This window comes from Pristiophorus japonicus, chromosome 4, assembly GCF_044704955.1.
Source record: "Pristiophorus japonicus isolate sPriJap1 chromosome 4, sPriJap1.hap1, whole genome shotgun sequence".
Taxonomy (NCBI): Eukaryota; Metazoa; Chordata; class Chondrichthyes; family Pristiophoridae; genus Pristiophorus; species Pristiophorus japonicus.
In genome coordinates, this window is record NC_091980.1 from 231,809,868 (window position 1) to 231,834,880 (window position 25,013).

At 40.5% G+C, this 25,013-nt stretch overlaps 1 protein-coding gene and 1 long non-coding RNA gene across 5 annotated transcripts in view; one reads left to right on the forward strand and one right to left on the reverse strand.

Annotated features, from left to right (window-relative positions):
- The window catches only part of LOC139263299 (uncharacterized), a 53,697-nt gene extending 46,610 nt beyond the window's left edge, over positions 1–7,087 (forward strand). Inside the window, exon 5 of the long non-coding RNA XR_011593083.1 lies at positions 6,578–7,087. This is a non-coding gene — a long non-coding RNA (uncharacterized lncRNA). The remainder of the gene's footprint in view (positions 1–6,577) is intronic.
- Positions 1–25,013, reverse strand: part of arid4a (AT-rich interactive domain 4A) — a 131,451-nt gene that overhangs the window by 31,419 nt on the left and 75,019 nt on the right. For all 4 annotated transcript variants that reach the window (XM_070879142.1, XM_070879140.1, XM_070879141.1 and 1 more), the window contains 6 exons: positions 19,965–20,037; positions 17,975–18,069; positions 15,208–15,305; positions 6,435–6,648; positions 2,136–2,404; positions 1,068–1,409 (listed from right to left, as the gene is read on the reverse strand). In XM_070879142.1, coding sequence (XP_070735243.1) covers positions 1,068–1,409; positions 2,136–2,404; positions 6,435–6,648; positions 15,208–15,305; positions 17,975–18,069; positions 19,965–20,037 — 1,091 coding nt within the window. The remainder of the gene's footprint in view (positions 1–1,067; positions 1,410–2,135; positions 2,405–6,434; positions 6,649–15,207; positions 15,306–17,974; positions 18,070–19,964; positions 20,038–25,013) is intronic.

The window sequence follows — 25,013 nt, forward strand, 5'->3', positions numbered from 1 at the left end:
TCCGAACCCGAACCGGCTAGGATTGCACAAGGTTTTGTGAAAAAAGGCATGGTCAAATAAATAGTCGCAACGGCCTGGAATTTCCTGAAAACTTGCACCAAAATAATAGCAGAAGTAATGCATAATGTTGTTTATAGGACCCCAAACAATAGTTATAATGTAGGGCACAGGAAATTAGAGGTGCATGTAAAAAGATAGGAAATTCATAAGTAAACGACATACGCACAATAATATAGCTCTGCTACCATGGAAATGTTCAGCTCACATGAATTTCCTGAATTTATGCCAATTCTGAACGGGACATAAATCTGCACCATAAACTTTAGGTGCAATAGGATCCAGTCATATTTCTGGTGTTTTATGGCTACTTATTTTGTATTTTCTGCATCTTTTAATGATTGAAAAACTTCGACAATTGTATTTTCTTAAAAATGTGGTACCTGATGTGTATAATGATGATTTGATGGTTTTTCATGTTTAAAGAGGAACTTAAAGAAGGACTATGCACAAGTTTGGCACCTTCCTTGGGCTCCAATTGCTAACACTTGTCTTATTCTTGCATAAGAACATAAGAAATAGGGACAGGAGTAGGCCATATGGCCCCTCGAGCCTGCTCCGCCATTCAATATCATTGCTGATCTGATCATGGACTCAGCTCCACTCCCCTGCCCACTCCCCATAAATTAGAACATAAGATGTAGTGAGATTCTCAGGAAATGTGTGTAACTTGCCAGCAGGACTATAATAAACTTCAGCATAACTTGCTGGTTATGCCATTTCAGGTTACTATCTGCAATACATCCTAAATTAACACAGCAGCAATACAATGACAGGCAGGCAATTTTTTTTTTTTAAAAAGAGACTTGAGGTGGAATGAAGTCTGCTGTTTGTTATTAAAAAGTAAACAAACAATACTACATTTTAGGATCTGAAATTCTGATGGCTATCACTTTGTACAAACAAGTCTCTGCTTTGAAGCCATTTTAAAGTCCAAACTACTGTAGCCAAACATAAATAAATGAAGGGATTAAAATAATTACAACAATTTGTAAAGTAAACTCTCTTACCTTGTATTCCAACCATAGTAATGTACTAAATAGACAATCTCTCCATCGTCGACTTCAGAATTTCTAATATTGGCTTCATAGATTTTCTGATTTTTTCCACGTCCATATTTTACTTTAACCTTGGTTCCAGAAGGGAATTGTTCAAAATCATCATCATCCTCCTCTTCCTCCTCCTCCTCCTCCTCCTCCTCCTCCTCATCATCATCTTCCTCCTCCTCCTCCTCGTCATCTTCCTCCTCCTCTTCTTCCTCCTCCTCCTCCTCCTCCTCCTCCTCTTCTTCCTCCTCCTCCTCTTCTTCCTCCTCCTCCTCTTCTTCCTCCTCTTTATTTTCTTTCTCTTCCCTTTTTAATGAGAAAATCCAGCAAGGGAGAAAATAGAATGAATAATAAAAATAAGAGACATAACACATTTTCAAATACTCAGAAGAGAAGTTTAGTTGTGGATCTCCTCAATAGCAGGGTGAATAAATGCACCACCCAATTTGGTACTGAGCCATGTAGATCACAAAGGGCCCAGGTTTCATCCATGGTATGGGCTGATGTAACAGATCTCACAGCCCCCTGGATCGCCCTTAATTTGTGGCCAAACAAACTCATCCCTCCAACAATACCAAAACAGATTTACTGGTCATTTATCTCCCCTGTTTAAGGGACCTTGCTGTGTACAAACTGGCTGCCACATTTGCCTGCATAACAAGAGAAATTCATGGCCTATGAAATGTTTTGGGATATCTGGAGGATGTATAAAAAAGTTCATTTGTTACCTAATCATTTAAATTTTGCCTTTCTTAGAAAGCACACTATCCATTTCCAGTTACTCTGAGCAAGGATATCCAATTAGATACAAGGAAATTCAAGCAAAGTAACTATTGCTTTGCAAACACAGTTTATGCATTCTCTTTCCCACTATTGTGTTCTGAGCGCTTTTCAATAAATAGATCTTGTTACACAGATGCTCTTTTGTATATCATACATGCCTTTTGATTACCGCACTTATTATTTACTGATGTGCAAAAGTCAATACTGGTATCTATATTTAAGCAACAAAACATTTAAAGAAGTACATACTTTTTTTGTCTATCCTCATGGTCTTCCCTGTCTTCGTCACCTTCCTCCTCTTCCTCAGAATCTTTTTCAGACTCATCGTTCTTATTCTTCTCTGCTCTGCTTTTGGATGTGGATGAATTTTTCTGCTGTCTTGTGTCAGTCTCTTTCTCCTGTTTTTGAGAGTCCTCCTTAGCCATTTTATTTTCTTTATTATTTTCCTCATTCACTTTTTCTTCTTTTTTTATTTCCTTGACTTCTTTTTTGGCAGGGGTTGCATTTCTCCTCCGACCCTAAAGATAGATAGTTTATTTAAACTCAAGCTTATAAATAAAACTGCAATATATTAAACAAAAATATTCAATTTTCTATTCATTGCTGAATCATTTCAAAAGAAGTCTGGATAATAAAGCTCCTCAACCAGGACATTTTTGTGGCAAGTTAAGCATTCCCTTTATCCAACTGTTGCAGTTATGTATTATTGAAATATGCATCCTGATTATGAATTCTGTTCCATCGGTATTGTATTTAACAATATGCTAAAACTATTACAAAGTTAAGCTTGTAAGTGTTAAACATTTGAAAAGGATTTAAAACCCCGACAAGGCATGTGAGCAAAGAACTGGGTTATATCATGGTCAATACTGTTTGTGAACAGTATTAAGAGCACTTCACAAAAGTACAATTACTATGGGTCCACACTAAAATCCAGATTTAAAAAAAATACCTGTATATATAAAAAACCCACAACACATCACACATATTGTAGTGTTGTTAGATGAATAATATTAGATATTACAAAAATAGCTGAAACTTATGGGCATTTCTTATCTCCCAGGAAGTGATTCAAAGAGCGCAATCACCTGAAGTTCTGTATTTCTGGCAGATGCAGAAAATAAAATTAGTTGTCCTGCTGTTTCAGCAACAAGCACAGATATACAAACAGACATGTGAAACATCGATGCTCAGTTTTAAGAGCATATCTCAAAAAACTAAAAACGTAATAACTAACTATTGTACACATCTCAACATTGCCTGCCAAAGCATTTGTTAAAAGTAAATTACATTTGCTAACTAAGAAGTAAATTACCTAAATTTCTAAAAATGTATGCAAAAAATATCTATCCCAGATCGTAAACCATAATTTTTCTATTTTAAAAAAAAACAAATGAATAACTGAGCATGAAATTTTAAGACACCATTTGCTCCTTTGTATTATTTAATTTGCAGTACTGCAAACCATTAATGCAAAGTAGTCGAGGGCAAAGGTCATAAACACCAATAAAGATTATTTTTCTTATATCTTTTGGAAAATTCTATTAATATTTATAGTTTACAGGCATACAATCTTGCTTTGATTGATGTCGGCTTCAAAAAAGTATATTTCCACTTCATTTTATCTACGGTACTTGCCAAACTGTGCAATATGTATGTCAGTTTCCTATCCTATACTGAAACTTTAACAGATATGCACAAACATATTCTCTCAGGGCTGCCACTGTGTGATTACCACAATGGGACACAAGTACTTCAGATACATTCTCCTCCAGAAACTGCTGATACATTTGGATTAGATCAATATATTTACAAATACTTAAGATTAGCAAGTTTAAAATTATTGTACTGAATTTTAAAGCTCAATATCATGACAATTGTCAAATTAACACAGAAAAATAAACTAGCAATATTTTTGTTGCAATTAGTGCATTCTGTAGGTTTTGATGATTCAATCCCTCGTTACATCCAACCCTGTGCAGAGCTCCTCCAATAACCCAGTGGGTAAAGGCACAGTACCCCAGCAACATCCACAAGCACGTATTACAACAGAAGTTACTGGACAGTTATCAGGAGAGGGAGCACTGATTTTTTTTTGTTTCTCCTTGATAGCTTTTGGACTAAACTAAAGGTTTCAGGTTAAATTCCCAATCTATCTGGAGTTGTGTAAGGGATTAGTTTGGAGCTGCAGGGTGAGGGAAGAGAAATATGCAAAAAAAATGCAATGGGGCTCTCTCTTTCATTGCTATCCTATGACTCCTGTTGGATTATGCAGTTAAGGATGTTACACGAGAACAGGATAAATTTTGAAAATGGTAACATTGCCTTCCAACAAACACCACCAATGCTCACACACAAAGAATTTCAACCTCAGCAAGACCATAGGGAGCTACTGGTGGCTATGAAACTGCATCCAAGCAAGAGTGAGGACACTAAGGAAAGGAGGGTAGAAAATTGGAAAAGCTACTCTGTGCCATACACCATTCTCCTTCGAAGGCAATTCGGTCCCCAGCATACAGTTCTTGATTCAGTCACTAGGTGGTGTTGAAGAACACTTTCCTCAAAAATGAAAAATTTCTTCCATTTGTTGGGCAGGTTTAAAGGGATTAGCACAGGGGTGGGCAATTATTTGGGCTGGAGGGCTACTTAACAAGTTTTGATGAGCTGTTGAGGGCTGCCCACCAATGTTGCACCAATCGCACGGTCTTGCGCAGGCCGATCCCCAGCTCCTGCTGCTGGAAGAGTTACTGCGCACGCGCGGCTGCATAGTGGCTGGCCGGCCAGCAAATTTAAAGGGACTGTGCGCAAAAAAATTTATAAGGAACATTGCGTAAACATAAACGTTGCATAAACATAAATTAAGATAGTAGTCTGATGCTATCTTACATTCACGACATGTATTCGATACTGCTTAGAAATGAATCAAAGATACAATATTTTCAACTTTTATCTTCTGGTCTCTGTAAATCAGTGCTGTAAAATAGACCTGTACCCTCTTTAGAGCCTGTGTCAGCATTAATTTCCCACATCAGTCATCCTTATGTCCCGCTGCAAAGATTACTAATGCCGTCCCAATTGGTGCTAGATGAGAATTCCCCTACCGTCGTACTCTGGATACAGGGTGAGGAAAGATTCTCTGGTAAAGAGTTAGGGAAATGAACAGCCATGTCGCCACTCTAAATTGGATAGGGCATATTCTAGTACGCAGTGCATTCTGGGTACGGATGTCCACCATTGGTGCCCAGAATTACGTAACGGATCCTTTTAGGCTAGGGAGAATCACTTTTGCGAATTATTAATTTGAATGAAGTATTACTATGGTTTTTCCTTGGCTGCAATTCGAGTCTGTCTCTGACCCATGAGAAGTGAAAGTGGATAGACAAATGTGCAGCTCGAGCTCTGGCTCGCATTCTATTTCTGTCCCATCCAGCGGGCTGGATAGATTGACTTGGCGGGCCAGATATGGCCCACGGACTGTATTTTGCCCACCACTGGATTAATATGTCCTGTCACAGTCACAGTCTAAGAATAAGGGGTAAGCCATTTAGGACCGAGATGCGGAGAAACTTCTTCACTCAGAGAGTGGCTAACCTGTGGAATTCTCTACCGCAGAAAGTTGTTGAGGCCAGTTCATTAGAGATATTCAAAAGGGAGTTAGATATGGCCCTTACGGCCAAAGGGATCAAGAGGTATGGAGAGAAAGCAGGAAAGGGGTAGTGAGGTTGAATGATCAGCCATGATCTTATTGAATGGTGGTGCAGGCTCGAAGGGCCTGCTCCTGCACCTAATTTCTATGATCTTCTTCTTCTTCTTTCTCCCCACCCCCACACTCCCACCTCCCCAACTTTTTCAGCAGTCAGGAAATATTGTACCATCACAAGAAAACATATTTCTGCAAAAATAGAATCACCATAAATTATAGAAATATTATTCAATAGTGATGGGAATTCAACTTTGCTCATAGATGCCGGTTTTGATCAAGAAGTGCAAGGTTACAACTGAAAAAAGGACAGTGAACAAAAAATATAAAGTTACTAGTTCAATTAAATTTAGCAAAAATCTAAATGGATTCCACATTGTGATTTTTATTGGTGACTTTTGTTATGTCGGGTACTACAGAATCCATCTAAACAATCTGGGGTTCTCCAGCTATAAAAGTAGTTACCACATGATGGTTTATTCTACCTAAAATGCTTTAGATAATCTACTCTGAGTTTAATTCCTTCGGTGCATACTGAGTCAACTGTTTTCCTGATCACAGATTTAATTTGGAGACTGGATCACAAACAAGTTATCTCATACAATTCCCAATATAATTTTTTTTATATATAGATATATAAAATAAATAAATATGATCACAAGCACAATGTAAAATGTTGTTGAAGTGCAAAACACTTGTGATTTATACTTGAAAATGTAGCTCTGCACAAGGATGAAAATAACTCTGAATGTTGATGCTCAGAAAGTTGAACAGAAAATTCATAGTTTTACCCTCACAATGTTCTATAAGCACCACTGCAATTAGTTTCAAGCTTGAGAGTTACTTACTCTTGGAGATCTCACTTCTTTTTCCTCTTTGTCATTTTCAGTATCTTCACTTTTCTCAAAATCTGCTTCATCTAAAGTTGTCGATGCTTTCTTTGGATCACATGCTCTATTCTCCTCATCCTTTTCCACTGGTTTTTCTTTAGGTTCCATGTGGTGAATGGTCCTGAAGCGAAGGTCAGCTGCACGACAGTATTCCTCAAAACCATACAAATACCTATGATGTGGAGAAGGAGAAAGTAAAGGCACAGATCTGATGTTAAACAATGCCATTGACTATAACTAGACTGGAACATACGAACATATGAAATTGACGGGCAGGAAATGGAAGAATAATTAATGCCCAAAATATTTCATAGATCACAAAGAAAACCAACCACAGTATTATCTCAGCTAGATTTGCATGACAACTTTGGCCTCATCAAAGCAACTCTTGTTCCGTCACCAAGCTTTTTACAGCTACACAATTAAACTACACATTTAGTGCTACGATATTGTGGTAATAAGCTCAGTCAGACAAGGTGATCATCAGATATGTTTACAGCCAGGCACTTTCAGTCAATGAACATTCACACAAATATTCCCAGATTTGTAGTTAGAAAAATATCCATGAGTTCTTTTAAAAACCAGTAAATCTGCAAAGCAGAAATTATTCTTTTTAAATATTGTTATTTGAAAGGTTGCAGCAAATTGTGATGGAATTCAGAACAATGGGCAGCAGTCTCAGAGAAAAAAACTGTTTCTTCAACAGAAATATTGCAATGGCTTCAGGAACCTAGACGAACACTGGGTAAGGCCTGGATCTGACAGAATACAGTGGAAGATATTATAATCTGGTCCGATTAGATCAGCTGCTTTTCTGGTTGAAGAGTTCGAGGATAGGATAGTTGGCTATTAACATGAATTTTATCATGCTGGTCCCAATGTCTAAGACAAAGAGTCATATTTCATTGTTTAAATTTGTTTGAAATTTGAACACATAATAATCATAGATGGAATTTTACTCAAGTTTCTTCAGCAACTTAAAAAGGTCATTTTCCAACTTCACGCACCCAGCAGGGGATCGTGCATGCTTGCAACTTCGGGTGACACTGCGCATAATTTTCCAACCATTAATGGTAGAACGGAGGAACAAAAACTAATTTTCGAACCAGGTCAATAATTTGCCTTCAATTCCACTATCCCTTGGCAACATTAGCCAAAGCCATAGGGTCAGCTTTTACATGTATGCCAAGGACACGCAGCTCCACCTCTCTCGACCCCTTCACTTCCTCTGTGATGTCAGACTGCTTTTCTGACATCCAGTCTTGGATAAGCCTGGATTACTTCCGCCAAATAAACACTGGGAAAACCAAAGCCATCATCCTTGGTCCCAGCATAAGCTCTGTATCCTTGCAACCGATTCTATCCTCTTCCCAGCCACAGTCAGGCTGAACCATACGGTTTGTAACTTCAATATCCATTCAACCCTGAACTGTGCTGCCCACCCTCATAGCCTCTCCATTACAAAAACAGCCCATCATCTCTAACATTGCTACTGAAGCTCATTTGTCACTGGAACCCTCATTCATACCCTTGTCACCGCCAGACTCAATTACTCCTATGCTCTTCTGGCTGATCTCCTATCCTCTACCCTCCATAAACATCAGCTCATCCAAAACTGCCTGTATTCTATCCCAAATTTATGTTCGCCCATCACACTATTTCTCACTGATCTACATTGGCTCATGGTCCCACATCCCCTCAAATTTTACATTTTCATCCTAGTGTTTAAATTATTCTCTGGTCACATCCATCCTTATCTTTTGGAACTTCCTCTAGCCCTATTGTGCCTCCACACTGCATTTCTCCGACTGAACTCATGTGTGAGGGTGGGGGGGGGGGGGTGAGGAAGAAAGAGGAAATCATTCCAAGGGCGCCATGCATTGAGCTGCCTGCGTTCCACTCGCTGAAATTCCCTCCCTAAACTCTTTCACCTCTCTCTCGTCCTTTCAGACAGGCCTTAAAAACCAACTCTTTGACCAAGATTTTGGTCCTCCTTCTGACCTCTTCTATTGCTTGATGTTAGCTTTCTATACGCCTCTGTGAATTAGCTAGGGATGTTTTTTCCATGTTAAAGGCAGTGAATAGATGCAAGTTATAGTTGATTCTCTGGAATACTGGGGGCCAAGTGAAGACTGGTGTCTTGGTTCAGATGAAGGCAAAACCACAGCATTCTGGATCTGCTTTTAGTTTATAAAGTGTGAAAACAAGACCATCAGCATTGAAGGTAAAAACAGAAAATGCTGGAAATACTCAGCAGGTCAGGCAATATCTGTGGAGAGAGAAACAGAGTTAACGTTTCAGGTCCATGACCTTTCCATCAGAACTAGAAAAAAATTAGAGCTGTAACAGATTCTAAGCAAGTGCAGGGGCAGGGAAAGTGCGGGGTGGGGGCAGAGTAAAGAATAAAAGGGAAGGTCTGTAATAGGGTGGAAGGTAGGAATGAATAAATAACAAAAAGGTATGAATGATAGTTATCCTTTTGCTTTGTACTATCATACGTTTTGTCATTTAATCACCCCTGCCTTCCACCCTATTACAGACCTTTCCTTTTGTTTTTTCCTCCCCTCCCCGATCCTTTCCCGGCTCCTGCACTTGCTTAAAATCTGTTACATCTCTAACATTTTCCAGTTCTGACAAAAGATCATCGACCCGAAAGGTTAACTCTGTTTCTCTCTCCACAGATGCTGCCTGACGACTGAATATTTCCAGCATTTTCTGTTTTTATTTCAGATTTCCAGCATCCACAGTAATTTGCTTTTGTAAGAACACTGGAGAATCCAACCCGAAGATAATCAAAATATGGATCAGGGTTTCAGTCGAGGAAAGATCAGATACAGTCAAGTAATGTTCTGGAGGTGAAATAAAGCAGCCATACTGATCAGATGTAAGGTAGGAAGCTGAGCTCAGGATCTGGCAATATGTCCAGATTTATACATGTGGACATAGTCTAAGACTTATGAGGCAGTCCGGGGTATGGATGGAATTAAGGACAAAAGCACTTTAAGTTGAAGAGGATGGTTTAATTTTGCTGACATTAAGTTGCAGGAAACTCTGGCTCATCCAGGTCTTGATGTCATTGAGGCAGTTGGAGAAAGGGGTGAGAGCCATAGGGTTGATAAGAGGAGCTGTAGAAGAAGAGCCAACTGTCATTAGCATACATGTAGAAGCTAATCATGTTTTCGAATTATGCAACTGAAGAGCAAATGATGAACAGGGGAGGTGCCAAGGATACAGCAATTAAGTATAACACAGATGACAGTGCGGTATGAGAGGAGAAGCGATCTAGTATCAACAAATAGATAGGCCAGAATGGAATCAGGAGAGAACAGCAGCACAATAGGTGGACTGTGGAGGAGAGCTGTTTGAGGAGGATGGAGTGGTCAGCAGTGTTAAATATAGCAAAAAGATAACGGTGGAAGAGGAGGGATAGTGATAAAGATGTGGATTACAGTTTCAGTGACAAAAATTACCAGTGCAATTCCAGTCCCCTTGATGGGATGGGAAACATGATGAGAAGGCTTCAAACAGGAAAAGATGGAAGGGTAATTGAGAGGCAACTGTGTATTTCCAGGACTTGGGATGACAAATGGAGAAGCTGAGAACAGGTTTTATTTTGAAGATTTGGGGCTAGATTTTCTGGTCCTTTGCGCTTCAGGTTTTGAGTCTCGCCCGACCCGTTCGCCCAGAACTGCGCCCACAATGACCGCCTGGGAAATCAGAGCGGTCCAACAATCCCATCGGCGGAGAGGAAGATAATGGATTCGAAAAGTAAGTCCAAATGTTTTTTCTTTAAATTTTCTGTGTGATTTGTGTTGTGACATGGGCAATGTTTTTGTGGGATTTTTTAGGTTCTCCCGCCGCCCCTCGGCCTCTCTGAGTGCTTCCTGGCTAGCTGTTTAGCTCGGAAGTTCTCCATCCTAGCGGCAAGAAAGGTGTACAACGTCTCCCTTAGCGCTGCGCCCCCTGACGAAGGGCCCAGATGCCCAAACTTAACGAAGACGCAAACTATTCCGGCCATTAACGTTCCCACCCCACCACCATTATTGCCCCAAAAATCATAAACGCCTAAAATCCAGCTCTTGGTGTTGTGGAGGGGTTAATTATATTTTTAGTCACAAGAGAGCCAAAGGAAACGAGGCAAGCAGCAGGAATACCATAAAGGAGGGAAATGGGATAGAGGGAGAAAGAATCAGAATTTAGGTTTTGGAGAGTAAAGAAAACATGATGCTAGGCTGCTGAAAATGCAAACAGAAAAAGCCCAATTCGAGGATATGTCACAAATGCTTATGGCTTGTCTGCAGTTGTTTTTCTTTCTTGTTCCCTGTTGATTATTTTGTACTCAGCCAATACTGGACAACAGATTCTTGGGAAAGACAAGCATTTCAAACAGTGAACTACTTATTACGGAGTAGTGCACTGCAAGAGAATCTTTACGCCCACATTACGATCATTATTTCAACTCTGTCTACCTTGGTGTGACACTGCATCGCACTTACAAAGAACACATCGTCAAGACCAAAGCTCAAATTGGACCAAGGAATAATACACTAGAAATTCTTGCTCACTCAAAGTGGGACACTGATCCAAAGACGATCAGGACTGCAGCTCTGCTTTTCTGCTCTCCAATTTGCTTGCCCTGTATGGGAACATTCGGCTTGTGCAAAGAAATTAAAGTCAGTTCTTAATGTCTACTGCAGTTGCATTACTGGCTGCCTTAAACCTTCCAAAGTAGATGATCTTTACCTACTGTCGGGAACTGCACCTCCATACATACAAAGAGCAGCCATAGCCAGAGCCAAAGGAAACAGATAATCCAATGGTCCTCACCATCCATTGTTCCAGCACCATCCTGCTAAGAGTAGACTGAAGTCGAGTTGCAGCTTGCTGCACTCGGTCAACCTTCAACTCTAGTGTGAAACTTTCTCTTGGAGAACTCATCTACAAAATATGCCACATTGTGAAGATATCGAACCCGATGAGCAACTCCCAGCTGGAGCATTTGAACCCTGAGCAATCTGGCAATACCTCAATCACCTATGTACTAGCACTGATCATTCAAAAGTAACAGTGTGGGAATGAGGTTGCAATGGCAGTAACTCAGCGATGTGCGACTATGGTGATGAGCCCACAAACAATGGACCATCTACTCTGCTGACAATTCCCGTTTGAGTCCTGCAATGCTACTGACCTTGCCAAATACATTAATACCAAAGCACGTATAGCTATGCGGTAGGGGAAAGTGTGAAGATACAATACTTGTTAAGAAGCAGAGTCCCAGAAAAAGACCTCATACCTGATCAATTATCCAAAAGAGGACTAAGCCATTTAACTCAAATAAAACCATCTTTTTTCCAGGGAAGAGGCAAATATTTAAACTTCCTTTGTCTCATTTTTTTTCTTTTAAGAAAGTATTTCTCAGCTGATCATGTTCAAATTGAGATGGCCATCTGAAGCCATCAGATAGGCAAAAGATGCTCAGGATAGCCAGCTGCAAGCTGCTACATAAAAGTTAATAGTTAAGAGATTTATGTAGTGTTTAGATTACAGTTTAGTCTAGCAGATACAACTTTTTATATATTCGACATTCAAAGGATAGTTTGGCCTGTAACTACAACCAATCTAAAATAATCAATGCTTTTGTTCATTTATCCATTAGGGATGAGGGTGTTGTTGGCAGGATTGGCATATTTAGCAGGGCTGGCATTTTTAGCCCATCCCTAGTTACAACTGAGAAAGGGGGGGGCAGGGTGGCGGTGGCGCTTCTGTTTGAACAACTAGTTCTTGTGGTGAAGGTGCTCCCACAATGCTGTTACGGAGTTTCAGGATTTTGACGTAGCGAGAATCAAGGAAAGGCGATACATATCCAAGTCAGGTTGGTGTGTGACTCGAAGGGAAACTTGGAGTTAATGGTGTTCACACGCACCTCGTCGTCCTTCTAGCTGCTGCAGTTCGCGGTTTCTTCCAAAAAAGTCGTGGCCAGTTGCTGCAGTGCATCCTGCAAATAGTACACACTGCAGCCATGGCACAGTGCAGGGGCTGGACATTTAGACTCGTGGATGAGGTATCTACCAAACAGAATGCTTTGTCCTGGATGTTATCGAGCTTCTTGAGTGTTGTTGGAGCTGCACTCATCCAGGCAAGTGGAGCGTTTTCCATCACACTCCCGATTTGTGCCTTGTAGATGGTGGAAAGGCTTTGGGGAGTCAGGAGTTGAGCCACACACCGTAGAACACCTAGCCTCTGATATGTTCTTGTAGCTACGGCATTTAAGTGACTGGACCAGTCTGGTCAATGGTAACCCACAGGACACTGATGGTGGGTGACTCGGCGAAGATAATACCATTGAATATCATGGGGAGGTGGTTAGGTTCTCTCTTCTTTGAGATGGTCATTTCCTGGTGTGAATGCTACTTGCCACTTATCAGCCCAAGCCTGGATGTTATCCAAGCCTAGCTGCATGCAGGCATGAACAATTTCATTATCTGAGGAAATGCAAATGGAGATGAACACTTTGCAATCAATAGCAGACAGCTCCACTTCGGACATGACAGAGGTAAGGTCAATGATGAAGCAGCTAAAGATAGGTGGGTAGAAGATGCTGCCCTCAGGACTACTGCAACGATGTCCTGGGACTGAGAAGATTGCCACAACCACAACCATCTTCCTTTGTGCCAGGTGTGACTCCAGCCACTAGAGAGTTTTCCCCCTGATCCCCATTGACTTCAATTTTACTCGGGCTCCTTGATGCCATATTTGGTCAAATGCTGCCTTGATGTCAAGGGCAATCACTCTCATCTCACCTCTAGAATTCAGCTCTTGTGTCCATGTTTGGGCCAAGGCTGTAATGAGGTCTGGAGTCGAGTGGTCCTGGTGGAACCCAAACTGAGCATCGGTGAGCAGACCATTGGTGAGTAAGTGCCATTTGAATGAGCTGTTGACAACTTCTACCGTCACTTTGCTGGTGATTGGGAGTAGGCTAACAGGGCAGTAATTGGCCGGGTTGGATTTGTCCTGCTTTTTGTGGACAGGACATACCTGGGCAATTTTCCACATTGTCGGGTAGATGCCAGTGTTGTAGCTGTACTGGAACAGCTTAGCTAGGGGCGCGGCTAGTTCTGGAGTACAGGTTTTCAGCACTACAGCCGGGATGTTGTCAGGGCCCATAGCCTTTGCTGTGTCCAGTGCACTTAGCCGTTTCTTGATGTCACGTGGAGTGAATCGAATTGGCTGAAGACTGGCATCTGTGATGGTAGGGACCTCAGGAGGAGGCTGAGAAGGATCATCCACTCGGCACTTCTGGCTGAAGATGGTTGAAAACACTTCAGGTTGTAAAGCGCTTTGGGACATCTGGAGACATAAAAGACGCTATATAAATGCACATTGTTTCTAATAAATATGTTTAGCATGTATAGACTACGCCATGGTCTATTTATTCTATTTCCTTCTAAAGTTAAGGAAGATCATGTAAAGGTCGACCACTGGGCTCAGTACAAATTGCTAAGTAAGGGCACACTCTTCAAATCATAGGGAACACAGGCTCACCTACGGGAGTAGCCTAATAAAATAAACACAAGAAAACAATCTAGAGTAGAAACAAACTACTCTTCGGTTGTTACTTTCTTTTCCTTTCTTATTACCCAATTATTTAGTATCAGCACAATAAATACTCAGCCAGCAGTCGGCAGCAGAATCTTGAGAAAAATTGTAAGCATTTCAAAAAGCAAACCCAAAATTATCGAGCAGCGCATTGCAAGAGAATCCTATTACCTTATGTTACCCTAACATCAGTTAAGAGAATATGAAGCCCTGTAAACACTTTTTTAAAAAAACTAGCCACAGGGAATTGGACCATTTGTTGTACTTTTCAGCATTCAGTCTGGTGACATTTTCCTTGAACAGATTCTTGCCATTAGATGCAAGTTTGTTTAAGCAGAAAGATTACCTGCCCACTTACGTCCTTCAGTCTGTGCTGGTTACACATTGAAATTGAAAAGGTTTACACATTCCATGGCAACAAGCTGGAACTAAGAAACCTGGGAAATGTTTGTGAATCTGCAACTTGTGGATCCAGATCATCTTGCTCAGTAGTCGGTGGAGACATTGTGCTTTAATTTGAACAGAATTCCGAAGCATTCAGTGTTGTTCAGAATATTAGTACAATACAAAACAAATTATAGAGGTACAAATTATATAGAGGTACAAATTGCTTTTGAATTACATAAAGTCAGATCTTTTGCAGCCATGCATGCCCTATTCTTTAGTGAATGAATTTGGAAATGCTATAGGGAAGTAGGATTGAAAGAAAAATGCAAACACTTCGAATGTGAACATGTAAAGTTTCACCCTCTCTCTTCCCAGCTCATGAAATAAATTGAGATATCCCCATTTGTCCCAGTCCAAAAGCAGCTTCATGGAAACCTACCATGTCTGGTTTTCCACCTACACCCCTTGGATAATGTATGCAGGATATCAATGTGCTGTTGCGTCACCAGTCCTGGATCTGTTCTCCACACTTGAACTAGGTTTAAAATGTTCCATCACAGGGCTGTTGTAAGTAACCCCCTAACAAGTTTCAGAGCAACACTGGAAAAGCAGTGCAAATGCAGATGGTGCGTGTCCTTCAAAAATGCTGGATGTTTAAAATGAATCTTAGTCTCCATATATACAAAACAATTTGCCAATGACTGAATGGAATTTTACATAAAAAAATAAATATATCAGAACTACTTACTTCTTATAAGCAGTTTTTACATTGTAAGAGGCAGCAGAGTTCAAAATTGGAATGCCGAGGTCCATGTATATTTGTTTCCACACAGAACCACTGTCAATCTACAGAAAGACGCAGAATTTAGTGGCTGCATTTCTTGATTACAATAACAATATTCTAAAACAGTTCATCAATCCAGTTTTGTACAGTTCTATTATACAAATAACAGTGAACACAATCAATTCCAGTGAACTGAAAGACTCATTTGCCACATAGCTTTATCCACTTTACAGGAATTCATCAATAAAATATTACGGAGAACTTCTAGTTACATAATTGCTTGTGTAGTTATATTGGGAGGTTTTCAGGAACAGTGGTAAATTTCTAAAGATAGCTAAAATAAGAGATGTCATTAAAGAATTTACACAGAAAATGTATATTTGAACTTTAAATATATATAATTGGGCAAACATATATTGCAGAGGCACTTCCAGCTAAAATGATTCAGTTAACAGGAGCCAGTATAATGAGTAGTCGTAAATTTTCCACTTCAATGACTCACTTAACAGAAAGATTCACTTAAATGACATCCATTGAATATTAGAGACCGCATTTTAATGTACATAATTTCAAATTGCATAGTGCAACAAGATTATCACTCCATTTTGACGTCAAAAGTGAATATAACCACAGTTCATCTAAGAGCAGCATACACAGGACTCTGCACAAAGGCACACAAGTAGCAAAGAATAGGAGAGAAAAAATATTCAGTCTATTTAATCAATTAAAGCATGTACAGCTGTAACTGTGAGGCAGCAAGTCACTGAAGCAAGAACAAATAATTTACATAGCACCTTTTGTGCCCAAAATGTCCCCATGTGCTCACTTTTTGACATACAATTCAAAATGCATGCACTTTTTATTAAAAAAAGGGAGTTTTAGTACTTTAAGAATCACAAGTCTTAAGTTGGTCAGTTTAAATTTGTCTCAGCTGCTCGTCTAGCTGAATATACAAACATCAGCTATGATTATACTCAATGTTTCATATATCGATGTGCTAATTGCAACTTTGTTTACTTGCTTTGTCCTGTGAATGGTCTGTTGGTTCATATGTCCAGATAGTTTTAATACATTAATATATTTTAATTGCAAAGCCATACGCAATCATGACTTCACTAGGCCTCGTAGCCTTCTTTAGGTATCCATCTAGGGATGGGTACTTGAGGACAGTGTTGTCAAATATGTTAGCCATGTGTGGCTAAAAGGGAGTCCAAATTTGGCTAACTGCATTTTTGATTAGTAAGTTTTTGATAAGACATTCATTGGGTACACGATCTCATATTTTCACTGTCTATGCATGTGTATTTGAACCTTTTTGTATGTTTGTTGCTACAGCAAAACGCAGAGTCAGCAAGTGTTTTTTCATCTTTGTGTGTGTTTTAGAATCATAGAATGGTTACAGCACAGATGGAGACCATTCGGCCCATCGAGCCCGTGCCAGCTCTCTACAAGAGCACTTCCACTCCCCCGCCCTTTCCCCGTAGCCCTGCAATTTTTTTCCCTTCAGGTACTTATCCAATTCCCTTTTGAAAGTCACATTTCAGTTCATGGGAGGCCTCACTTGGTGCTTGATGCTGAGCACAAAAGAAATATCGAGTAAAGTTTTAAAAATACAACATGAACAACTATTTAACCCTTCTTTACATTTCAAAGATGTTATGTTAAATGAACGCAAATTTAACTTGATCTTGGGCAGCAACATTTAATTTTGTATGATGGAATCAAAATAAGAATGTAAGTAAGCACAATATACTAGTTTGTACCAGTGTTTTCTCAAGAGATCCCTATTTTAGCTTTTTCAAGGGTGGTGCAAAGCAGAGGCCAAGTATAAGCCGACAAGGAAGGAAGGATCTTCAAGCAAGTTGCCTCAAGCCACTCTTGAGCAGTTCTGTGGTCAAATCACAGGCTGGAATGACAAGTATTTTAGACTTATTGTTAGGCTATTCTCTGTGCCACAGAATGGTGTACAATGCAAGAGAACCCGAAAAGAACACTTCAGTGGCAAAAGGGGGGAAAAAAGAGAGGGAGAGGAACATGTAATTTAAAAATAAATACAATCAAAATTCCATTACACATATATGACAAACATATTCACACTGCACAAAGCCAGGGCCATTCACTATTAAACCTCTGGCAGTGTTAGGAAATCTTAATGTATTGTAATAGTTTTTTTCCACAATGGCTGATAGATATCTTCCAAAGGAAAACTTAACGGAATAAAACTCAACGGAATAAATCTAATTTATAATTCCTGTATTTAAGCATTCTTCAGTCCAACAATCCATGAAGTTGGACCCTCACACCTCCTCAAAAGGTCACACAAAACCCAACTGAAATAAACTGGAGTACTTTTATTCAGGACATATTATTAAATCATGTTAATCTGTAACAATCCTTAATTTCAGTGTATATACTTGGGGTTTACAATTGACAGATTAGATATTTAGCTTCCTCCCACCAAAACTCAAATAGAAGGAAAAAGAGAAAACTACACACACCTCATAAAAAAAGGTGTTTTTTTTTTAAAAATGAAAATTAAAGAATTCGCTGCTAAACTTCAGCTGCTAGCTTAATAATTCCAAATAACTTCAAATACAAAACATAATTACAATATAGAAAAAAAATCATTCTATATTAAAACAAAAATTCATGACATTTACACCACTTTGTTCCTTGAGCTGAAGGAAATATCACTTTTCTATTACAACATGCCCAAATTAGAGAAACTCACATTGTCACAGCCACCATGTCGATATACCAGTCTGAAGAGTTTGAAGAGATTCAGATCCTTATAGCCCAGCACAGGTGGTTTATTGATAGGTGTTCCTACAAAATGTAATTCAATTGGTTATATACCTAATATACAAAAGCTATTTCTCATTTAATAATCATGAGATTTTTTAATCCAAGAGAAATACAGAGACCTTCGCACAATCCCAGAGAATTTTGAAAAAACCTTAGTGTGCCATCATGGCATACCATCAAAATACATCCTCACGTTAGTGGTGTTAATTTTCACTTGATTTACCTTATTTTATGTCAATTATATTCACAACAAGCCAAGCAACCATATCACACAATAACTCAAATATATGTACATCATTAGTTCACAATGGCGAAGTAGAAATATCAACCAGGCTTTTGCATCTTAATCCAAGAGTTTAGAATTATTTCAAATTTTATTTTTAGTGAATTTTTGCACTCGCTAACTTGCAGATGAAAAACTGAGATGTGCATCCTATTAAGGCACTTATTCTGCATTATCTGATCTCTCCAAAATGATGGCGGAAATTTACTTAGCATCCCTAGCTGAGACTCACGGTATTGCTGTTTCTGAATTGCAAACTCAGTAACCTGTTATAAAGAAGTATTGGTGGAGGATTTCCTCTTGGGTAAGGACACTGTATAATGTGACATATTTGATGTAACTATAAGTTTTTTTTTTTAAACATTTTTTAATCTTACAGGCTCAATTTTGGCCATGACTTGCTCCAATTTCTTTGGTGTAAGTTGGTTTTTCTGGCGTAAGTTAAAAAACGCCACTTTCCCCAATCAACTTGCTCCAGAGTAACTCAGTTAGGTCCGATTTTTTTTTAGTTGAGTTTTTTTCCCCAAAAGGGGGCGTTCTCAGCCACTGAGGTCAGTTTTGGCCATTTATGCCACTTTGGCTAGCTAAAACTTACTCCAAATCAACTTAGGTCAGCATATGTGGCCAGCTCTGAAAAACCTAGCGGGCAGTTAAGAAATTGGTGCAAGTTAGTACATTTAAAGCACCAAGCACTAAAACAAAGCACTAAACAAAGCACAAAAATAAGTATTCAATAACAAATAAAAAATAGAAGTCCAACCTTTATGTCAGAAACAAGATTTTTTTTTTAAAGTTCCAACCACTTGGGTTTTATTCAAAATAAACAATTTGGAATACAATATATCACAGGGCTGCCATTCTCAAGGACAGTTAGCTCATCAAGACGGTTGGTCCTTTTTATTTTTTGCCTTCAACCTTCCGTTCCTTTCTTGTTGTGCTTCTTGGCAAACCGCATGTTCCTCAGAAACTTGGAATCAACTCTTTTAGGGGCTCAAATCGGCAGAAACAAGTTGCTCGCGGGCCGGTGCGGGAGACCATTCCGTCAGGTATAGAGGAGGCGAACATCAGGGCGTCCCTTCAGCCAGGGATAGGGGCGACGTGCATTGGGTCCTGCTGACAGGTTGCAGGACATGTTGGGAGGGCAAGGAGCTTGCGCACAGATTCCACTGCGCATGTGGACAGCTGCCGGCAGTGTTTTCGGCGCAGGGCTGTAGCTCCGCCCCCCACTTCACCATGGACGCCGCGCCAGGACCCGGGACACTCGGCAGAGGGGCCAGGATACTCAGTAAGTTTTCTGGCGCTGTTTTGAGTGCATAAAGTCGGCACATCTCGGCTGAGTGCACCCAAAAAGGGGTTGGGGAAAATCTAGCCCATTGTTGAAGTATTTTTGATGTTACTTTCATATATATTTTAACTTAAAAAAACACTTATAGAAACATAGAAATTTACTGCGCAGAAGGAGGCCATTTCGGCCCATAATTTCCATGCCAGCCGACAAAGAGGTTGTTTATTTATTGACTTTGCCCATATCTTTTGGACTTGCATTAAATTAGGAGCACTAAGAAGACAGATAATAGGTCAAAATAATAGACACAAGATAAAAGGCCAGCTTCAGTTTTAAAGAAGCTCTTACCCCTATCCTCCATGAACTTGTAGAGTTGCTGCAAGAAGTTGTCTCTCTCATCTGGATCAAGTTCCTCCTCTGACTAGAGAGAGAGAGAGATCAAGAGTCAAACAGTAGATAAACCCATCTGGCCCCATAATGATACACTACAATTAAAAACCATGATCGAATGCTATGCAAACATCAGCAGAGTATTCGCAAATCCAACCAATTTCAACATCTTGTACAGGCTGCAGCTATACTTCTGTTGGCTTTAGAATATAGTTGAGCAATTAAAAAATATATAATTTTAAAATTCTCCATTCTTTTCAAAGCTGATTAATCCTTGGTGCGAATTCTGTACATCCTATATATATAATATATATAATATATATACACACACACACAGACCTGCAAATCATAACACTTTTTTGAAATATGTTAATGACGTTCGTGACTAAAAGAAAAATGTCTGTGACTCTAGCAGTTAGATTCACCACTAAAGCAAAAGACTGAGTAGAAGCACAATACGTTCAGTTTCTCCCTATCTACTCTATCAAAACCCGAGGTAGATAGGGGGAAAATTGTTTCCACTGGCAGGAGAAAAGGGAACCAGAGGACAAAGATTTAATATAATTGGCAAAATATCTCAGGGAAAATGAGGAGATTTTTTTTTTAATGTGTGGTTACAATCTGGAATGTGCTACTTGAAAGGTTGGTTGAAGCAGATTCAATAGTAACTTTCAAAAGGCAATTGGATATATACTTGAAAAGGAGAAATGCAGGGCTATGCGGAAAGAGCAGGGAAATGGGACCAATTGGAAAGGTCTTTCAACAAGCCGGCACAGATACGATGGGCAGAATGAGCTCCTTCTGTGCTGTGTGAATCTATAATTCAATTCTCAATCCTCTTGAGTGATGTCACTATAAAAGTGAGTAGTGTGTTTGCCTCTTGCTTCTCATTTCTCCTCCCTCTCTCCAAAATATTTAAATCTTGCTCTCGCAATGTTTTGCAAATCCAATTTTCTGGATGCTCAACTTCGGTTTCACAAGATATTTTGCAAAAATGTATGTAAACTGAGAACTGAGGAGGTTCCTTTCACTGGATGTTACTGTGCAAGACAGAACATGCACAACAAGCAAGCGACTGCCTTTCTTCGAGCACAAGTAAGTACTTGATCACAAATAGCAACTGATTCTATATTATTCTTAAGCAAGCCATTAGTAGCTACAACTCAACTTTGAAGAAACTATGGGCCCAAGTTTCGAGCCGCGCCTAGAACGGCACAGTCCCGACCTGGACGCCCGTTTTTCGCGCCACAAAGTGCGCCTAAAAAAAACCTCCGTATTCGCCACCTCCCTGCAGGTCCTCTGGCCCTCGGCGCAGCGCAGCAGGAGCTGTAGGGGGCGGAGCCAGGTCCCTGCGCTGAAAACAATGCCGGGACCTCTGCACAGTGGGCGCGCAAGTGCAGTAGCTCCAGGCGCCCGAAACTGTGTGGAAGGGGCCCGAAGCACGCAGCCCCTAGCCCTGGCCGAATGGCCTCACTGGGGCTGCATGAATAAGGCTCCTCCCACGGCCAGCTCCTGCTTCCTCCCGACCCAACTCGACTCCCGCTTCCGGACCGGACCGGACCCGACTCCCACTCCAGCTCCCCCCGACTCGACTCCCGCTCACCCACCCACCCCTCCCCCTCCAACTGGACCCGACCCGACTCCCGCTTCCCCCCACCCCCCCGACTGGACCCGACCAGACTCCCGCTCCCCCCGGACTGGATCCGACCTGACCTCCCTCTCCCCGACGAGACCTGGGTGTCATGGTACATCAGTCATTGAAGGTTGGCATGCAGGTACAGCAGGCGGTTAAGAAAGCAAATGGCATGTTGGCCTTCATAGCGAGGGGATTTGAGTACAGGGGCAGGGAGGTGTTGCTACAGTTGTACAGAGCATTGGTGAGGCCACACCTGGAGTATTGTGTACAGTTTTTGGTCTCCTAACTTGAGGAAGGACATTCTTGCTATTGAGGGAGTGCAGCGAAGATTCATCAGACTGATTCCCGGGATGGTGGGACTGACCTATCAAGAAAGACTGGATCAACTGGGCTTGTATTCACTGGAGTTCGGAAGAATGAGAGGGGACCTCATAGAAACGTTTAAAATTCTGACGGGTTTAGACAGGTTAGATGCAGGAAGAATGTTCCCAATGTTGGGGGAAGTCCAGAACCAGGGGTCACAGTCTAAGGATAAGGGGTAAGCCATTTAGGACCGAGATGAGGAGAAACTTCTTCACCCAGAGAGTGGTGAACCTGTGGAATTCTCTACCACAGAAAGTAGTTGACGCCAATTCACTAAATATATTCAAAAGGGAGTTAGATGAAGTTCTTACTACTCTGGGGATCAAGGGGTATGGCGAGAAAGCAGGAATGGGGTACTGAAGTTTCATGTTCAGCCATGAACTCATTGAATGGTGGTGCAGGCTAGAAGGGCTGAATGGCCTGCTCCTGCACCTATTTTCTATGTTTCTATGTTTCTATGACCTGACCTCCCTCTCCCCGACCCAAACCAAACCGTACCGACCTCCCTCCCTCCCACCACCACCCCCCCCGACCCGACCAAACGCCACCTACTTGTAAATCTGGTGCTGGGGACGGGCCCTGCCCGAAGTCTCGGGCCCGGCCCGTTCAGCCTCCCTCCCCCTTCTCCTTCCCCTCACCCCCATCTCCTTTCCCCTCCCCCCCCATCTCCTTTCCCCCCTTTATCCCCTTCTCCCCTCCTCCCTCTGCTCCCCCCCTCCCCCCTCTCCCCCTAACCCCCCTCCTCCCTCTCCCCCTAACCCCCCTCCTCCCCCTCCCTCGCTGTCAGAAACACAGACACTGACAGAGACACACGGGGGGGGGGGGGCATCCCAGCACGCTGTTGGAGGGCTCCCGGTGCTGCAGTCGGTAAGTAGAAAATGTTTTATTTATTGATTTTTTTTTTAATTATTAATTTTTTTTGATTGATTTATTGGTTGATTTATTGATGTATTTATCATTTATTATTGATGATGGCTCTTTATTTGTAAAACTGAAGTGTTTAATGTTTGTAAACTTCCCTTTAAACCCCCCCCCCCCCACCATTCCCTACGCCTGATTTGTAACCTACGCCTGATTTTCTAAAGTGTAGACAAGGTTTTTTCGAGCGTACAAAAATCTTCACTTACTCCATTCTAAGTTAGTTTGGAGTAAGTTCTCACTGACAAAACTTTGAAAACAGGCGTAAGTGGCCGGACACGCCCCCTTTTGAAAAAAAAATTCTGTTCCAAAGTGAAACTGTTCTAACTGACTAGAACTGGAGCAAACTAAATGACGAGAATTCCGATTTCTAAGATACTCCGTTCTACACCAGCTGCTCCTAAAAATCAGGAGCAAATCATGTGGAAACTTGGGGCCTATATTCTGGCGAGTTGGGGAAGGGGAGAGTTAAAATGAGAAACAAGTAGTAAGTACACTTCTACTTATTCCTGGCAACATCAATCCAAGGGACTGACAGTAAAATGGTAAACATAGTACACAAAATAAATTAACACGCAACTACTGGTTTGTGCTTAATGCTAACTGAAGTCTGAAAATTACTAATGTTACTTGTTCCCGAGTAGTCCGGTACAAACTATAATTTTGAATTGCTGATTTGTTATGAAATCTGCAACAACTGATTTTAAAAAAAAAGCTAATCTAAATCTATTAATTGTTAATCATTTTTCAATTATAGCAGTACTGTTAATCAAGTCATAAAATGGAGCATTGTCATGATATACATTACACATGAAATATCTCAAGAACTACAGCGCCACACCGTGACCTTGCCATTTAATTAAAAAAACTTACTTATCTATAGAAGGTACAAATGTCCTTCAGTTTTGGGTGGGGGGTTGGGGAAAGAGTTGAAATTGGAGAGAAATAGTTGATACCAAGAGTTTGATGCTAATGTATGTGGCAGCCAGGTTGGCGCAGGACAGGCGCAACAGTATTTTATTAGATGACAACTTTGTCAACCGGAATAGGCATGGTAGTCGGGAAGTAAAATACTTATAACGTGTTAACGGTCAAGTGGACGTTCACCCACACAGTGAGTCTCCTGCTTTCTTAATGCAACCAATATTAAAAATTGGAGAGCATATTATTTGAACAGGTATTACTTGGTGCAAAAACAGATCACAGCAAACAGTTTCATTTTTACTAGAAGATCTCCCATGACATTGTTGATGATAAATTGGAGGACTCATTGGTTAGTTATGATAGAAGCATTGTACCAAATAGCTCACCATGGATCATAAGTAGAATCATGCTAAAGTGGATTACAGAAATAGTTGAGTATTTACATCCCAATAGCGGTATCTTATTAGGCATAATGGGACTGCCTTGAAGAAAGCCTTCTGCTGCAAAGGTGTTTACTTTGGCCTGTCCTTTTAAGTGCACCAAGTCTAACTTGACCACAGTAGAAATCTGATTCTCCAGCTGCTCAACTGTGCCCTCAGGAAGAGCTGGTACATCCTGAGGTGAATCAGAGTTTATTTATTTTTGCTCAGGGCAGTGTGTCTCTAAATTGTCAACTGCATATAAATCTCCAGTTTCTCACCTTAAGGAAAGGCAATAAGAAACCAGCAGGAATTGACTGGCTTTCTCTCCCCACCCAGCTGTAATTTTGCTGTTTTATAAATATTTTATTTAAGCCAATCAGGTGCAAGTGTGAGATATACTTTACATACATAATAGTTTCAAAATATGACAAGTGAGGTATGACAAAAATGCTACAAGTGAAAGTTTATTGTATACATAAAGATAACTAGAGTTACATTACATCAAATTAGCAGATATTTTGTATGACTAAAAAGCCAAGAATTTTTTTTGAAATGCACATACACATATATAACGGATGAGGTCATCAGAATACAAAACATTTACTTCACAACAAGTCAAACAATCTGTAATTATAAAGGAGGGAAAGGAGTCAAAAAATCTGTAACGCAATCTATCTGCACTGAATCTAAGTGTATACAGTGTTAGCTTTTCACTCTTCACCCTCTTTCCTAATAAGCGAATTA